The sequence below is a fragment of the Stigmatopora argus genome, chromosome 3, assembly GCF_051989625.1.
Source record: "Stigmatopora argus isolate UIUO_Sarg chromosome 3, RoL_Sarg_1.0, whole genome shotgun sequence".
Lineage (NCBI taxonomy): Eukaryota > Metazoa > Chordata > Actinopteri > Syngnathiformes > Syngnathidae > Stigmatopora > Stigmatopora argus.
Window position 1 is genome coordinate 18,007,258 of NC_135389.1, and position 17,495 is coordinate 18,024,752.

The 17,495-nt window shown below is 38.7% G+C and overlaps 1 protein-coding gene across 2 annotated transcripts in view; it reads right to left on the bottom strand.

Moving 5' to 3' along the window:
- Nucleotides 1-16,996, bottom strand: part of LOC144071893 (voltage-dependent calcium channel subunit alpha-2/delta-1) — a 69,001-nt gene extending 52,005 nt beyond the window's left edge. The window contains exons 1-4 of one of the 2 annotated variants that reach the window (XM_077597388.1): nt 16,704-16,996; nt 14,211-14,458; nt 9,344-9,425; nt 7,865-7,981 (exon numbers count right to left, since the gene is read on the bottom strand). In XM_077597388.1, coding sequence (XP_077453514.1) covers nt 7,865-7,981; nt 9,344-9,425; nt 14,211-14,311 — 300 coding nt within the window. In that variant the 5' untranslated portion in view covers nt 14,312-14,458; nt 16,704-16,996. The remainder of the gene's footprint in view (nt 1-7,864; nt 7,982-9,343; nt 9,426-14,210; nt 14,459-16,703) is intronic. The other variant, XM_077597389.1, reaches the window with a different exon arrangement.
- Nucleotides 16,997-17,495: the final 499 nt, after the last annotated feature.

Genomic DNA, 17,495 nt, shown 5'->3' on the forward strand with positions numbered 1-17,495 from the left:
TTTCCCCGTAGAAAAAGTACTGCGCAGTGACTGCTGGGATATATAGTTCTTTTGTCAATACACCCAGTATGACAGCCGTGCCTCATTCCGGGTGGATTTACAAAATAACTCCTGCCGCTAGCTACTATTTGCGAATGGATTGTGGCCTGGACATCGACATCAACACAGCTTTACGAACAGTGGCAGGCAGCGCTGGGCTAGTTACGCTAGCTACTATTTGCGAATGGATTGTGGCCGCCATGACGAACGTATAAAACTCAGCGTTTTCGTTGACTCATTTGGACAATTGTTCAATTCGGACACAGAAAATGAGGACTTTGATGGATTTGTGGGTGATGATGACGTGAGTACATTGTAAAATGGCTAAATAAAGTACAACCGAACTCAGTTTTGCTTCCGTTGCCTTTTTAAAAACATGTTTTTAGCGTGTGTCCGTATGTTTAAGCTGGTGTATGTTTTGCCATGCCTAGCTGCGTCTTTAAAAACGGTACGTCCTTTGTGCATGTCAAATACAGAAATAGCACTCGTTCCTGACACTGCGGCTTAAAATGTGATGCGCCATATAGTTGTGGAAATATGGCGGTAATTTGAAAGATTTCCTCCAACATCCATGCTAGGCTAAAAGTAGGCTAAATTATTGGTCTCATTGTGCCCTGCTATTGGCTGGCAACCAATTCAGGGTGTCCCCCGCTTATTGCCCGTAGTTGGCTGGGATAGGCTTCAGCACCCTCGCGATCCCTGTGTGGATAAGCAGTACGAAAAATGATTTAATGTAGTGTAGAAATAAATACATAATGAATATATAAAATGAGTTAGATAGCTTAGGAAGGGTTAGGGTTAAAAAAAGATGTTGGCTCTGGTAGCAACAAATGACGTCTGGATCAAGAAAGCGAGCCACCCATCAAACGCTAGACGTGGAGGTCAGGGCGGATAAAGAACATGTTGATTTTTATATTGCGATTTGATAAAGTGACAGGCAAAGGGCCAGGGAGAAGGCCGCAGTGGAAAGGTGATAAAAAAATAAAATAAAAAAAGAGACGCTTTAGATGCCCGCGGGAGAGCCTGACTGCAATTTCCCGGAGGAACCTCCACAGTCTCGCTCCAATGTCAATGTTGTCTAACTCTAAGAACATCTTGTGGCATAAAATGTCAGCTAAAACTTGTGCATTAAAATCTTCCAGGGTCCAAGAAGTTCAACTGTTTTTCTGATTCAAACTGCAATGTAAATCATGCAAGGACACCACTTTCCACATCGGAGACAGTACAATAAATTATGTGCATAATATCCCACATTTTTCCAGACATGTGCAATTGTGTTTACCACGGAAGGTGACAAAGTTTGCGCAAACTGGAGCTCTAATTATTTCGTCACTTCGTCCTTGTTTTGGACTGAAAATCAAACGTGAGAAAGCAACTTGATGATGCTTTGCATATTGCTTCTCCAAATAAATACCCCCAACAAAGACAGTTTTTTGGTTTCACTCTGCTGTTTTGATCAAGACATTTAACTGAAGACCACTTTGACCAAGTAACAAATGATGTGTCAGTTTTAATATTTTTAGATGATTATTCATTTTTAACATTGCTATGTTTGCTTCTAGAGTCACGAGGCGTAAATGTAAAATATTTAGCATTCAGTAGGTCTCAATGTCGGTTTCATTGAATCGCATGCCCTCCATCATTAGTTCCATCTCTGCAGAGGCAAACTGTCACATAAATTATTCATATTTCACTATTTAAACAGTTATGTAGTTGCACGAGTCCTACAATTCAACTTTGGAATACTCTTTGAAAAGATTCTATCATTTAATCTGTAATTTTGGCATGTTGAATGTTTGCGTTCTATTTTTATTGCGACATATTAAATAAGACAAATTATTTCAAGTGCAAGACATTTCACGCTCTCAATACATAATTTGTCTCAATCCCATTTAATGGAATTAGCAATTTTGCGGCAGCTCCAAAACAAATATTTCATGCCCTTCATAATGATGAAACAATATGAGTGTTAGAATTTTCCCTAATTGTTCTAATTGCACCCAGAATGATCTCAATGACTTTTTGGCTCGTAAATAATTAAACCCACTTATTGTGTTTCTTTTATGCAACGTGTTCAAAATGGGATTCATAGTCATGACACCCCAGCGATGAGGTTCGGTGTAAGGGGCATATATTTGTTAATCTGTCGCCTTCTGCCACAGTGTTTCCATAATTAGCGCACGATGCGACATTATGTGCGAGGATATAATGAGCCGAGGTTATGATAGGATCAGAGACATCTCAGTCTCCAGAGCAGATGTTCTTCAACCGCCCATCTCCGCTCCGCGCTGATTATATTAAGCAGACGAGAGGTGTCTGCGTGCATGTGTGTTTGTGAAAATATACTCGTGACGCTGCGATGGAATAAAGACGCACTGCCCAGATGGGGATTTCTAATGAATTTTATGCTAGGCCTCTTTAGACCTTTACACCATGGATTTCTTGGGGGTTGAAAACAACAAAAAATGAGGGTGTCTTTTATACACAAGAAATTTTGCAAGGTCATTTGAGCAAATCAGCAATTGGGAAAACTGATGGCAGGATAATTTTTCTTGAATATGAAGTCTGTATGGAAATGACAAGACGTTAGAAAACTTAAGCACTCACTCGTATGCAACTACAGGATGAAGGCTGTGACCAAGAATGAGCATGCTCTTATAAGACAATAAGTCTGCAATTAATCTATGATCCATGGTGCAAAAAAAATTAAAAAATGGGCACCTTGAATCCATGCGTAACCATCTCGAGAATATTCTGACCCAATTCTGTTGGGATCCGTCCACAAATAACAGAGATAGAAATAAAAAGGATAGTGTACACACCACCTAAATCAACACGAGTGGCGAATTGACAGATTTCTAACCTGTGAAAACAAACGATGTGGATACTGATGTGCTACCAACATTACTATTGAAAGGGGCCCTAAATCAGTACTAAAATGCTGGGAAAAATACTCTTCAAGATTTTCTGTTAAATCAGGCGTTTCTTGAACATAATCGACAAAAATAAGCCCTTTATTTTGTGTACACCATTCAAAAAAAAAGAACAGGGCAAACACATTGGTGTTATAAAACCAAAAATGAAATTCCAAATGCATCATATCCATACATTTGTATACAACATCCATCCATTATTTGATTTGTATTATGTCTGCTTGCAGTGTGTAATAAAAAATAAAATAAAAAAACCCAAGCACACCTTCGTACATATAACAATATGCTGTTCTATATACATCATTGAGGCCAATAAACGCAAGTAGCATCCCGTCTTCGGGTTTATACGTGCTCTGAGCATATACCACTCTACTTGGAAATAGTTAAAATAAATAAAAAATAGAGTACTGAGTAGAATGTAATATAAATAAATGTATGCGATGTTATATTTATTTCACATCACAATCTTGCGCTGGATTTTTACTATTTCCATTGCGCAGGAGCTACCTATAAACCTTTTTTAAGTTGGGTTTATAGTTGTGGAGATTTACGCTAAGTAAAGCTGGAATAAAATTCCGTGCAATACCAGTTTAATGGCGTGGTTTTAAAGTGTTAAATAAGTGAGCCATTTGTCAAGGTACTGTACTGAAAAAACTTGTGAAATATTGGTTAATGCTTGTTCGAACTGGTGGCTGCCATTGACGGCGATAGACGGTCCAGTTCAAGTGGGCAGGACATCTACAGGTGATAAGTGGGCGGGGCATCTACAGGTGATAAGTGGGCAGGGCATCTACAGGTGATAAGTGGGCAGGTCATCTACAGGTGATGAACTCATTTCGATTGGCAATCGTCAACGGGACTGGATGCATTCATGCCTAAGCAAAACTAATGTTTCATCATTTTATCACTTATCACTACAAACCAAGAGATATTAAATATAACATGTTTTTTTATTTTAAACTTTATCTAACCTATGCTACTATTATGAAGATTAACCTTTAGAAAATGGTCTGGTAGTTTTGTTGTTTGGCCTTTGTACTTTTGTAATTTTTAATACTTTTACATTCTAGAAAAACATTCAATCTTGTTTTGCAAAAAAAAATGCTTACCAAAAGATAAACAAGGGTTAGATTTTGGTCTATTAAAATTATTAAAAATTATGTAGAAGCGAGGTGTAGCATCAAAGGCCATAAAAATATGTCAAATTTACTTTGCATGCTTTGAATTTGCCTCCTTAGGTAGAAGTCTCCAGATTTCTCTAGTTTTTCTTTTTTTCTTTTACAAAAGGGAAAAATAATCAAGGAGTATTTCTTTTTTGGTGGTTTTCAAGTAAGGAAAGGGGAAACTCAATTATTTTAATTTGACCTTCTTATTAATTCATAATATAAATATATGTATATATATAAATATTTTTGTTGTTTTTCTTTTTAAAATTTACAAAATCCAAATTTGTAAAAAGTTGCTTTAAAAATAGTGAGAAATCGGAGAAAATATAGATCAAATTTGAATACCTGTCAAGTTGAATACAAAAAAACTCAAATACCTTTTTCATGTCAATGCTTATTCAAAAACAAATTGCTAGGTTAATGTTGAAGAATAACAGATACCTTCCCACCCTTCTGACTTCATTTTGAGCTTTTTGGGTCCATTACCACGTGAAAAAAGATCAACGCGGCAACGACAGGCGTGGATGAACACGCGTGTCTGCGGAATATCAAGGCAAAACCGGTCAAGCCTTTGATACCGCGCTCTCTCTTCCAGCAGCGTGTGCAGCCGAGAGTTCATTAATAATGCATGAAACGCTCTTCCCACACCCTTATTTATGGTGGCATAAGTACACGTACGTAACCACACGCAGTCAGTCGCTTACACCAGTGGTCGCTTACACCAGTGGTCCCTGACCGCGAGCCACCTAGTGCTGGTCCGTCAGAGTAAAAAATATCAGTGTTTTCAATCTCACCACCCTACTTGAAATGAGAAAAGTATTTACAGTGGTACCTCGACCTAGGATCAGCTCGTGGTACGACGAAAATTTCGATTGAATAGTTCGGCCGCGATACGATCAAAATTTTGAGATGCGACCAAGCCAGGTGGCCATGACATGAGGCTGTTTATCATTGTAGCACACTGTCTTTTTTTGCCGCATCTCTTTAGCGTATTACAGATATCTACGAGCACTGAACGATTTATTCAGACGAGTTTCGACCAGGAAACGCACAACGCGCATGCGCGGGCAAAAACAGGGATTTCTGGGTATGAAGTATACTTGTGCACACAACGCCGATAGGCAATGGCACCATTTCTCAGAATAAAACGTCATTACACACAATCAATACGTGGGTAGGCTATTGCATTTCCTGTTTTCGCCCTAGCCTGTTAGCTCCCGTTGGCGGAGCGATCGCTAATTCAAGACTAGTACTTCTCGTTGGCAAGTGGTCGTGTGTTATCCTATTGTGAGGACATCCGTGTGAATCATTTTTGGAATATTTTGAAGGGAATACGTACAACAGCAAACAGCCCATCGAAAACGAACGTGAGGGTGGAGGCGTGGCAAACAACTAATCCGGCCAGAACAAAGGTAAAAAAAATTAAAACAAAATTAGAATTCAGTTTTGTGTAAAGTTACATTAAATGTATGTTTGAGTGTGTCTGTATATATTAATCCAAGTTAATTTAAATTTGTTTGTTCGGTTAAGAGTGCGTTGTCGTGGAAAGTCCCCCGGAACGGCACTGTACAATAATAACAATAAATAATTGCTATTATGCTTGGGACTTGTTTATTGTTTTTTTGCCGTCGTGGGTGTTTTTTGTGCACCGACCGCAACCCCACACAATTTTGTCTTAAGATGTCGTACTCCCCATTAGCTGGTCCGCAAGAAAATAAAAAGAGCTTTACCGGTCCGCGGTGAGGAAAAAGGTTGGGGACCGCTGGGTTTCACCATCTCTGTAATTTGGGCTCCATCTGAATTGGCTGGACGTCTCGGTGAAAAATGGACTCGCTCGGTGCCCTCGCGATGAGTTTGATTACTGCGCGTGCCTAGCATTCCCTCATTCATCCAATTGTGCGTGTCCTCGGGGTCGCGGAGAGCAATATTAATATGCCTGGAGGTCAAACTTGGAACGAGACAAAGATGTAATAAGAAACAAGAGATGATTGATGTTTGGTGACGAGAGATCTGAACCATAACCGATGGGAATCAAAATTATACAGTGGTACCTCTACTTACGAAATTGACTTTCATTTCGCAAGTGGAGTTTCCACTGTGGTATACTAAAGTCGGCTTGATGCCATTTCCTTGAAAGTCAGTGGATAAAGTCGATCTAGGATACAACTGACTGTTAAATGACAAGCACATGGACCAAATTTGCATTACAGCACTAAACACGCGTATCCATTGCGCTCACACGAAAACAATTTGGTTCCCGTTGCTTACTTGAAACACACGAGAGAGACACTTGGCAGCAGACGCATTTTTGAAGCAACTCTGTCTGCATTGCTAATAAGACAACGAGGACGATGTTCTAAACGGGCACCGGGGTGCCGTGAGATGAGCGCTATGGGCGCCCTCCGCGTGCAAAAAACACAGGTGAACATCTTTCCATGCACCACTTCTATGCGAGAGGAAAAAAGAAAAAAGGGTATCCCTCAGGGTCAGAACTTTCATTACCGTGCTCAATTCCTGCTCACATGGCGGCATTGCTTTTTAAGGTCATTGAGTCGAATTTTAAGCTATAATGATGCTATTATTAACATTACACTTTCACATAGTAATGTTTTTTTTCGAAGGGCTACTGAAATTAATTAGCTCAACTAATTCATTATTGCCAAATGTATTTTAATGAGTTCTTTGGAGACAAATATTCCCAAATTATTTTGGGATGCGCTCAATGGGACAAATTCTCTTATTAGGCAGTTATTGTCTGATTATGTGCAAGATAACTCAAAAATGAACAGAGGGATTCATTTGACACTTGCAGAATGTGCAGAGATGATTAAATTTGGGGGCAAAGGTCCAAGGTCACTAGGTCAAAAAGCCAAAAGATTTTTTTTCAAAGATTGCTAACCAAATTGTTAACAGGAGACAAAATTAACTAGCCAGTCTGGATTGGTTTCCACTTCCCTACTGTGAGACTTTAGTAGCAATTGAGTAAAATGTTGATTTATTTGGAGGCAAATGCGAGTGTATCGTTCCAACGTGGAGAAGTGCGGCGGCTTCCCCGGAGAAAACAATGGCGCTTATTTATCACAGGAAACAAAAAAACATTCCAATTGAGAGTCCCTGAGGACGGCGGACGCTGAGCCAACCAAACAATTCAACATATGATTTAGTTAATTAGGAGCCAGATGGCACGACTAGAAACTGGAAATAAGACGTTAAGCGACTCGAGTGGAGATATTGCCTGAGAGCCGTTTAATAATTATAATTTGGATTGTCATGAAAACAAATGTGAAATTGACTCAGTGAAATCCCCCTCAGAAGATGGAAATAGCATCTTCATCTAATATTTGCCATAAAACTTGGCATCAAAAGAACAAATGTAAAGAACATTTAATTCTACGAAATGAAACTCACATTAGACTATTTTTGTTAAATTAAAACATTGTTTTATTGCTTACTATGGTACTTTTAATATTTTGTATTACATTTCTATATAACTGGATGAATGTGTAAATTCGGGAAATGGTCATTAAAATTGAATCGAAAGCCGAACAGAACTTTTTCAGGCATTTTGATCAACTCCCCACGGAGCAGTTTCATTGTCCAAGGAAGCTGCCGTTTCTCTACTCTCGCCCTTGTTAGTATCAATGCTAACAATGTTAACGAGCGCCGGCCCAAGTAATACACACCTCCGCACAGATGCTCACTTTGTCCCGGGTTCGCAGTCCTTACCTTCAAGGCCGTAGACCTCTTGCGGAGCAGCTGCTCGATGTTCCTGGCGGCTCTAGCCACGAGCTCCTCTGCGTCATTCTGCTCCACGCTGTACAGGTGCTTGTTTCTTTGGAAAATCTATAGACACATCAAGAGCATTTATAAAATCTAACCTTTTTTAATATATTTAAAGACTCACACAATGTTGAAGTCGTACAAATGGTAGCTGCATTCACAGGACAAATTTAGTTGTCACGTAAAATGTCCTTGAGTGTCTTGAAAGATAGACAGTCACAAGTTAAGTAAGGACTAACCATCCATTAATCCAACTTCTATATATATATATCTATTGATCCATGTCTTAATTTTACTACAGATTTTGGATTGGATTGGATAACTTTATTCATCCCGTATTCGGGAAATTTCGTTGTCACAGTAGCAAGAGGGTGAGGATGCAGAAATAGGAAAGGCATTTTAGACATAAATAGATAGGTAATAAGTAAGTTAATAAATAAAAACATGAATAAATATATAAATAAATAAGCGTGTTGCTGAAATATATATGTATATATGTATATGTATATATGTATATATGTATATATGTATATATGTATATATGTATATATGTATATATGTATATATGTATATATATATATATATATATATATATATATATATATGTATATATGTATATATATGTATATATGTATATATATGTATGTATGTATATATGTGTATGTATATATATATACACACACACGTGTACATTCACATATATACATACATACATACATACATACACACATATAAGCACATATATGCATACATACACATACATATATAAGCACATATTTACATACATACACATACATATATAAGCACATATATACATACATACACAGATGTACATGCATGCATACGGTAGGTCTTAACACTCAGCCATTTTTTTGTACTGACTCTGGGGATCGTTATACTTTATTACAAAAATTCCATTGTACTCTAAATTGAAAAGATGCAAACTCAGAAAAAAAATGAAAATCCTAAAACAAAGTCTAAACAATAAAAAAAAAAAAAAAAAAAAAATCTAAGAGTTACCATTTTTCTGAATATCTTCACTATGAAACAACAATGCCAGTAAGATCTACATCTGAATTTATTTATTTTAAAATAAAAAAAACGCATGTTTTTGGGATCTGGCAGGTAACCGGAGTACCTGGAAAATACCCGTGCAGGGACGTGGGAAACATGCAAACTCCACATAGGAAGGTCAGAATCCACTGTGGAACGAACCCTTAATCTCGGAACTGTGAGGCAGACGTGCTAACCACCACTAAGAATGTAAATGAACTCTAAAATTCAACTGATCTGCAATTAATGAAGCCATTTCCCGTTGAATAATTTCATGTATAAGGCCGTTTAATTGCCTACCACAAATCAATTTCACTAGTGTGCAATAACCTCCCATCTTATGCTTACTATCCATCATTTGTATGTTCCTACCTGGGTGAGGCTTTTTCCAGCCGTGGCCGTGTCTGCCAAAGTGACCAGCTCCTTCTGCATCTGATCAACCCATTCTTTAATCCTGCAGACCCAAAGAAACACACACGGGACTGAGTTAAGCCACTTCAGAGGCGACACCACCAACGCAATTAAACCATCAATCATGTTGCCCCTCGTAGGCATTGGCGAGACATCAAAACAAACAAGCGATTCATCGAGAAAAGGTTTTCCATTGATGTCATTAGTTTCACCTATGCACACGCCAACCGTCACGATAGTTTCACTAATTCTGGATCTTTATGAGTCTTGACACTTCATTTTTTAATTCTATCATTTAATTTGTGTGCAAGAACTTGTGATCATGGGACACGATATACTCTCTGACATTGATTTAGCCATTTTCTTAGTGACATTGTTGTCAATCATTGTTCATCTCTCGCGAACGATTAGGTTGCCTTTCTCGTTTTATCGAATTTAACCACAGGCTGACCGTTTTTTCATCACCGTTAACATTTTGTTGACCCCACGTAAATCAAATGCAGGTCAAACAATTTGGCCTGTTTACAGCACCGCTGGCCGTTGGGCAAATGACATGTACGGCTTTGTTTACAAGCGCTGTAATCTGAGTATCTGCTAGCCGGAAAGTGATGTCAGGTTGAGAAAGTCTATTAAACTGTCAATCACGTCGCCCACCCGGAGGCAAGCGGCTCGATTGCGAGACATCAAAACAAACAAGAGATTCGTCGGGCGAGGCGTCGCCAAACAGGTCAGTGCCTTTGACGGAAAGCACCGGCGTTCAATAGCGTGTCATTGGAAGAGAAGTGGACCAAATGGGCTGGACGTCAGTGACAATGATGGCGATGTGAGTAAGAGACACGGAAAATGGATAAGTAAGGCCAGTCTGAGGTCTGAAGGGAGATCAAGTCCAAAGTGCATGACAAATGGACCCTTTCGCCGTGACGTCAGTGTATATACAAATAGGAAACAAACAGTAGTGCAGAAAACAGCTTTTTGCCCTTAATTCCTAAAGCCAGATGGAAATGGAAAAGCATGGCAGACTGGGCTGTATTATGAACAAAAAAAATGTACAGTACAGCGTGTACTAAACAGTAGATGTGCAGTCGCAGCAGATTGTGAGATGCCCACTAATTCTTCTATTATGCTGACGGGGAAAGAAAGATATGGGGTTACCTGGGTGGCAACTGCAAGTTAACCAAAGCCAAAAAATTCAAAATAATATGTATTGAAAATGTAAGTAACAGTAGTCATTCAGAAAATTTATTGAAGAGTATTTGGTCAAAAGAATAGATATGTAATAAGGACCTGCCAACAGTGTCCAATTTTTTAAACTATGGAATGCTAACACTATATGAACTGTTACTATTTTACTGTATAATAACCTATTGCATTACTATATATAAAGGCCAAAGATGAAAATCATAGGTGTCAATCAAAGGTAAAGCTGGCAGGTATAAATGTCAAAGCAATCTAGCATTTTTTTTATTCACGTTTTAGGGTTTTAAAGTACAGTTCGGGGAAAAAATACTAGCTATTGCATATATTTGGGGTAACCTGATTTTATAACATTTTTCCTACCTGTGTAGTTCGCTTTTACTATACTCCCGAGTGTGCTAATTGCGGATGTCGAATTAGCATTTGAGAGCAGCACAGTTAATCATATTCCCAGTTTGTATGTTAATGCAAAGTGGAAAGAGGGTTTTTTGGAGTGCAAAAGATTTGTGTTGCATCGTTAATATTTCTAAAGAAGGGAAATGGCATGTATTTCTCTCCAATGAGCTATTAAGGGCATCCAATGTATACTGCCAACAAATGAATGAAAATGTCATCAAGTTTCAGTGAGCTGCAGTAAGATTACAATTTCTAGGAGAGGATAAAGAATATATTCTGGGTGTGTTGTGTGACTGTTATGTGTTGCTCCACTGTTTTGGTTCAAATACTTGTTACTCAGAGTTTATTGTATTATGGTTGTTTGCATTATGGATGTGTGCTTAGATGCATTTCATGATTATTTTGACACAATAATTTGAAACTGTTTTTTTTTTTTTAATGTAAGAATTGTCATCTTCATGCCAAACTGACAAAAGGTAAACGACTCTGTCTATCTTGAAAAAGAGAAGAAAAAAATATGTCAGGTCAGCTCTATGTATCCTTACGCAGTTTTACAAGAAACTAACTGGAACAAAGACTTAAAATTAGGAACCTAATCCCAACTCCAACTTTCTTTATCCAAATATAAACTCTTAACAAACATTTGCCACTTGCACAGAGTGCAATTAGACTTCAAAAATGTCTTTGCCGCACTATTTTTCAGCAATGAGGTTACGGCTGTGTTATTGTGAAGCAACGTAAGCATTGTGCTAGGCGTTTGTATACGAAACCCCTGCAGGAATGAACACCAGGAGCAGAAAGTTGAATTATTATGGATCCAAAGAAAAGATTAGTAATGTGCTACTAGCCTGGATCATTGTATCGCTTTTTAGATAAGAGTAGAAATTGTGAGGGCATTTGTTTGAAAAAAAGTATTGGGATATGCATGAACCGTATGAATATAACGCCTGTTAAACTGGGCTGAGCAGTTTTTCTTTCTGCATGGCGTGCTGCGTTTTGATTAGTCCAGGCTCTGGTACAAAAGCAGCACATAAAAGGCAAGTGGGTCAGACGTATTGTTGACGTTGTTTTTCCAATGCGGAAAAAGCAAATGGGAGCAAACAACACAAGAAAAGAAGGAGACAGATGTTGCAAAATCAGCGCCACGTGGAAGGAAATAATGAGTCGGCCAATGGAATGTGGCCCTCAGTGTTGAACTCTACCATAAATAGCCTCACCCAAAAAAAATGGTCAGAATTTTGCATCGCCTATCTGTCCGCACTTCACATTTTGGGTGAGTTCCACCATTCGAGTTTATCTCAAATTCTTACTGATGTACAACTTGAGCTACATTGAGTTTATAAGTTCGCGCTTGTAGTTTTCCTTTGATTCTCGCACTTCATCTAAAGAATAGCTCCAAAACAACTAGGTTATTCACATGGGCTACGAGCACAATTAGGAGCTGGCTCAACCTCTACAGTACTCCCACCCTCATGCATTCCTTCAAGGTAAATCTAATGATGGGTGAGCTGAGGCTTGCCGGCACCTCATTTTAATTTCTTTTGCGTCATCTCTTGTGTGGCTAAATGATCCATTTGCATCTCATCTAGCGATGCGAACAAAGAAGGGCGGGTGTGTAGCTTGCCGCTGTCTCATCATCATGATAATAAATGGATGGGGGACATGGAAAAATCTGGATATGATTATTAACAGATACTTGCAATCTTGTGAGGGGAGTGAAAATTATGGGTGTGCCGATCACAATTTACTGACCAATTAAGGATTAATTAAAAAATCTTCGGATTTTGTTTTTTCATAAACAAGAGCATGCATCCTTAAATTTCTCATTAAAATGGTTTTACTGTAAAAGAACATTGTCAGTGTAGCAAAACTGTTTTTTTTTGGACTGCGCAGGCAGTAGTTTGCTGGTAAAAAAATGTGGGTAAATATCTCTGATTGCAGCTGGCAGGGAACACAAGAGTCTGAAAGTCTTGAAGGAAGAGCTCCAAAATCCTGACAACATTGAAACACGACCAGAATGCGAAATACAAGTAAATAGCTCTGCCTTACAGCTCGGAGGGAATCTCCCAAAAGTCTCTAAGAACGCCAGATTAGATTCCTCGATTGGTTGCGTTGTGTTTTCTAGGAAACGGAAATCTCGCTAAATTGACAATTGAACAGCACTCGTTTTTGGCTCCAAAAACGATTCGCCATTTATTACACTTTGCAGTCGATGGGGGGACTTTAACTCATTTAAATGAGACAGGAGCGTCTACTCAAAGCAGAAATTGACACGAGAACATATGGTAGCAGTCATGTGATTCACAATTGTCGGAAAATTCAAGTTTTTTTTTGTCATTTCAATCTAATAAAATATGACTATAATCACAACTATCAGGGCATCCATGAAAATCGTCTAGTGGACTTTGTCACTAATTATACACAGTTTGAAGATGAGTAAACTGTTCAGATATTATTAACACATTGGCTGCCAATGACGGAAAGGGACGTCCAATCTAATGTTAATTTGCCCCTCTGTTGGACGTGAAGCTCCATCAATGGCACTAAAAGAGGAGCATTCGTCGCCAATCCTCTCCGTTTAAATGAATTGAGACGTCCATTATTGTCAATGGCAGGTTCTGTCATTAATAACATTTCGCAAACAGTAGTATTTACTCACAATGTAATATAATCCAAATGGTGAGTTAATTTAATAATTTTATTGGCTGTCATTTTTACAATTACTATCAATTTATTGTAAATATATATATATATTTAAAAATATTTATGGAATGTGCTTAAAAATGAGAGGAATAATCATGGTTAAACTAGCACTAGAGCAAATATAAAATATAAATTGTTACTAATATTCAGTTTCTTAGCAGTATTTTTGAGATTAATAATAGTATTGGATGTATTCCTACAAAAAGAAGCTGACTAATAATGGAATACAAAGGAATTATACATACATTATAAAAGTATAGAATATTTTCCTGAATCTCCTATAGAATCTGTGCTTATCGAGTTGAGATGCAGGACAAACAAGTTTAAAAAAATAAAAATAAAAAATGAAATGAAGATGACTATCTAGTGACAATGACATCCACCCACGGTGGGCATTTGACATCCCACGAGCCCACGCGCGCATATTGATCGTCCAGACAGACAACCCACGCCTCGCGAGCGCATCATGAAAACAAATCGAGAGCACGTTCGCAAAAGAAGAAGAAGAAGGAAGTGAATTGGATTAAAGACTTACAAGAGCTGGGAGGGGAACTGAGAAGCCCGAGTGCCGCCGAGGAGAAAGAGGAGGAGGAGCGGGACCAGGAGCACCCTGGCGTGCGCCCTGCAGGTATCCATCGGCGAAATGTGGGAGGTCTGAGGGCGGGAGGGGGGCTTTCCAACGCGTCGCTCCCCGTCCTCGTCCCCGTCCCCGCCGCCGATGAATGAGCGAAAAGACGCTCCGTCCGTCAGCTCTCGTTGCTGGAAAGCTTTGACGCTTCTAATCTGATCAGAGAGACAACAGACGGCTTGGACAGGACAGGTAGCAACGGGGCTCCTCCCACACACGGATGACCATTTCTCCCTCCCTCTATCTCGCTCTCCCTCCCTCTGTGCTTCTCTCTCTCTATCTCTCTCTCTAACAATAAACCCCAGCCCCCCTACCCTTCCCCCCAACCTCTCCATTCATCCTTACTTCTCCCCATCAGCATCTCCCCATCTCTACTGATTTCTCACTTTGTCGACCAGGCTCTGCCCCTTTCTAAACTTGCCTTACCAATTTCTCTCTTTCCACCAAAAATCCCATCCTTCGTCCAATCTATTTCCGAAGGAGACCCTCGGGGGCCAGGTAAAAAAAAAAAATCTCAAAGCCAGCATACCCACCTTTTAGTAATCTGTGGGAAGATGATAAAAGGAAGTATTCTAGGGCCCATAATTCCATAATAACTTGACATACGAGTGTCCCAACATATGAGAATGTGGAAGGAAACTGGAGTACCCAAGTCATTTATATTTAGTTATTTTAAATGGGAAAATTGATTTGAAATACAAGTGAATTGACATACGAGCTCCCGAAACAGATTAAGCTCGTATCTCAAGGTATTGCTGCATTGACAATTCAACTCATAATTCCTAGTCACATATTATTCCCCCTTACTCCTCGATTGTTGCGATGTCATGCGTTATGGAAAACGAATGAATGGTAACGCTATCTAAATAAAATATTCGGTATATTCAGTATTTGGTAGTGCCCAGTAACTGGCAATGTTCTTCACACAAATACGTGGAAGCATAGCCAAAACCTCTGTTAAAATGCAGTCGTATGTAAACAACATTGAAATATTTCATTATTTAATATTGGTTGTACACCCAAATATCCTGTTTTTGGTATGGTTGTTGACCTTTGGGGGAGAAGGGGGGTCAGTGGTTGAGTATAGAGTTGTTAATTAATTGTCATAATCATACATACACATACATTATGGCTTGAGAGATTTTAGTAAACACTTTTTGCAAATCAGTTGTGCAGCACAAAATAAGGTTGCGAGCAAATTCAGCCGCTAGTAAAACGTACAATAAGATCCGAGTCACGATTACAAAAAGAATTCAACAAAATGATCTGATACTACACATTGCTGGTTGCTTGAGTGACAGGATGAAAATGTATAAATACCACAAGGGGAAAAATCATTGTTCAGGAATTGATTTCACGCTTCAAATCTACCAAGCAAATGACTGCCACATTGTTGAAAACCTCCAGAGTCACGATTCATGAAATCTTATTAGTACCACAGCATTCATTCTCTGTCCCGGCTGAATTTTGGCGCAGTACAACTGGGGTGCATAGAGACGTAGACTTGCATAAATTCACACCTGGTGCCAATTTAAATCCCTCTTTTTCAAATGAAAGACTGCGGCTAAATCAACGTCGCATGAATTATGCATAACAGGCTCAGAAAATGACCTGTTTAGGGATAAGTAAATAAGCGTAAATAACTGTCATTCTCCTTCCAAATTCCACAGGGATTTTCACACTTAAAACCTACAAAAAGGTTCAATTTAATATCAATAATACCCCCAAAAATACTCAATACAATTCTCAATACTCTTTAAATAGCCAATAGCACTAGTTCTCATCTCTCATTTCATCTCATCTCATTTTCTGAACCGCTTTATCATCATTAGGGTCGGGGGGGTGCTGGAGCCAATCCCAGCTGTCTACGGGGCTACTATGTGTTTTTTTGGAATGTGGGAGGAAACCGGAGTACCCGGAGGAAACCCACACAGGCCTGGAGAGAACATGCAAACTCCACACAGGTAGACCGACCTGGACTTGAACCCAGGACCCCAGAGCTGTGAGGCCCACTCGCTCCACCAGGTCGCCCTAGCATTACTTAGTCAAATGTAAAAAAAAAAAAAAAAAAAAGTTCCATTGTCACATTGCTAAAAAATCCTGTTTACTTTATCTGTGTTTCTGTATTAGCAAGATGAGATCACAAAAAATGATTGGTTATGTTTTGGGAATGTCTTTCTGTTACAGGAACCAGAAATTGCTGCTAACTTTAGAGAATGATCTCAGCTAGATGGCTATAATCTGAGATGGTTGCAAAACATGGACACAAGGGTGGGGAGGACTGAGGATTCTTTAATACTCAACTAACTTCAAAACAAAGCAAAAAAAAAACCTTTCCTATGATACCCAGCTAAAACCACAATGTTATAACTAAAAGAGCAAAAACAAATTCAAACTTACTGTGGGAAATACATACAAAGGAGACACGGCGACACAATCCAGGACACGATCAGAGATAAACACAGACCATCTGACAAGGGGAGGCGGCAATTGTTGATGAGACACTGAGGAACAGGATTGGCAAAGAGGGCAGATTACAACAGGTGAAATCAATGGGTAATCACACACAAAGGGAGAAAGCCAAGACTACATGTTGACATTTAGAATTTGCAAACTGCCTGAAATCAGATCACCTTTTTTGATTTACTTATAAAATTCAATCTGTAAAAACAGCTTACATATCAAGTTTATATCTGCAGAGCTGCCAAATACTACAAATCTTTCATATTTTACTGAAATGTTTAAAAATAAATCAAGCAATGTTTTTTTCCAGCAATTTCCATGAAAAAAAAAACTGTTTTCATTTTTGGCTCGCCATTTTAACTTACCATGATGATTAATTTCACAACATAAATAATCTTAGCATTTTGCACGTTGTCAAAACATTCATTTATTTTGAAAGTCAAGTCGTGTGCTTGCTTCCTTTTAAACGACATGTGCATTCTCATCAGTTGTTTCAAACTGTGTAGACATGTTAGCTAAAACAAAACCTGAGTAATAGTTAACAGGCGGTTTGCTTTTTTTTTTTTTGGCCTGCATCTGTTTTCATTCAATGTGCCAAATGACCATTTCTTTTCATACATTGGCATTTCCTACTAAATTATCCATGGACTCGGACCATATAACCAAAGCTACAATTTTGGGATGACTTTTTTTTTTAATTAGACGAACATCATTTCGATGAGAGTGAAA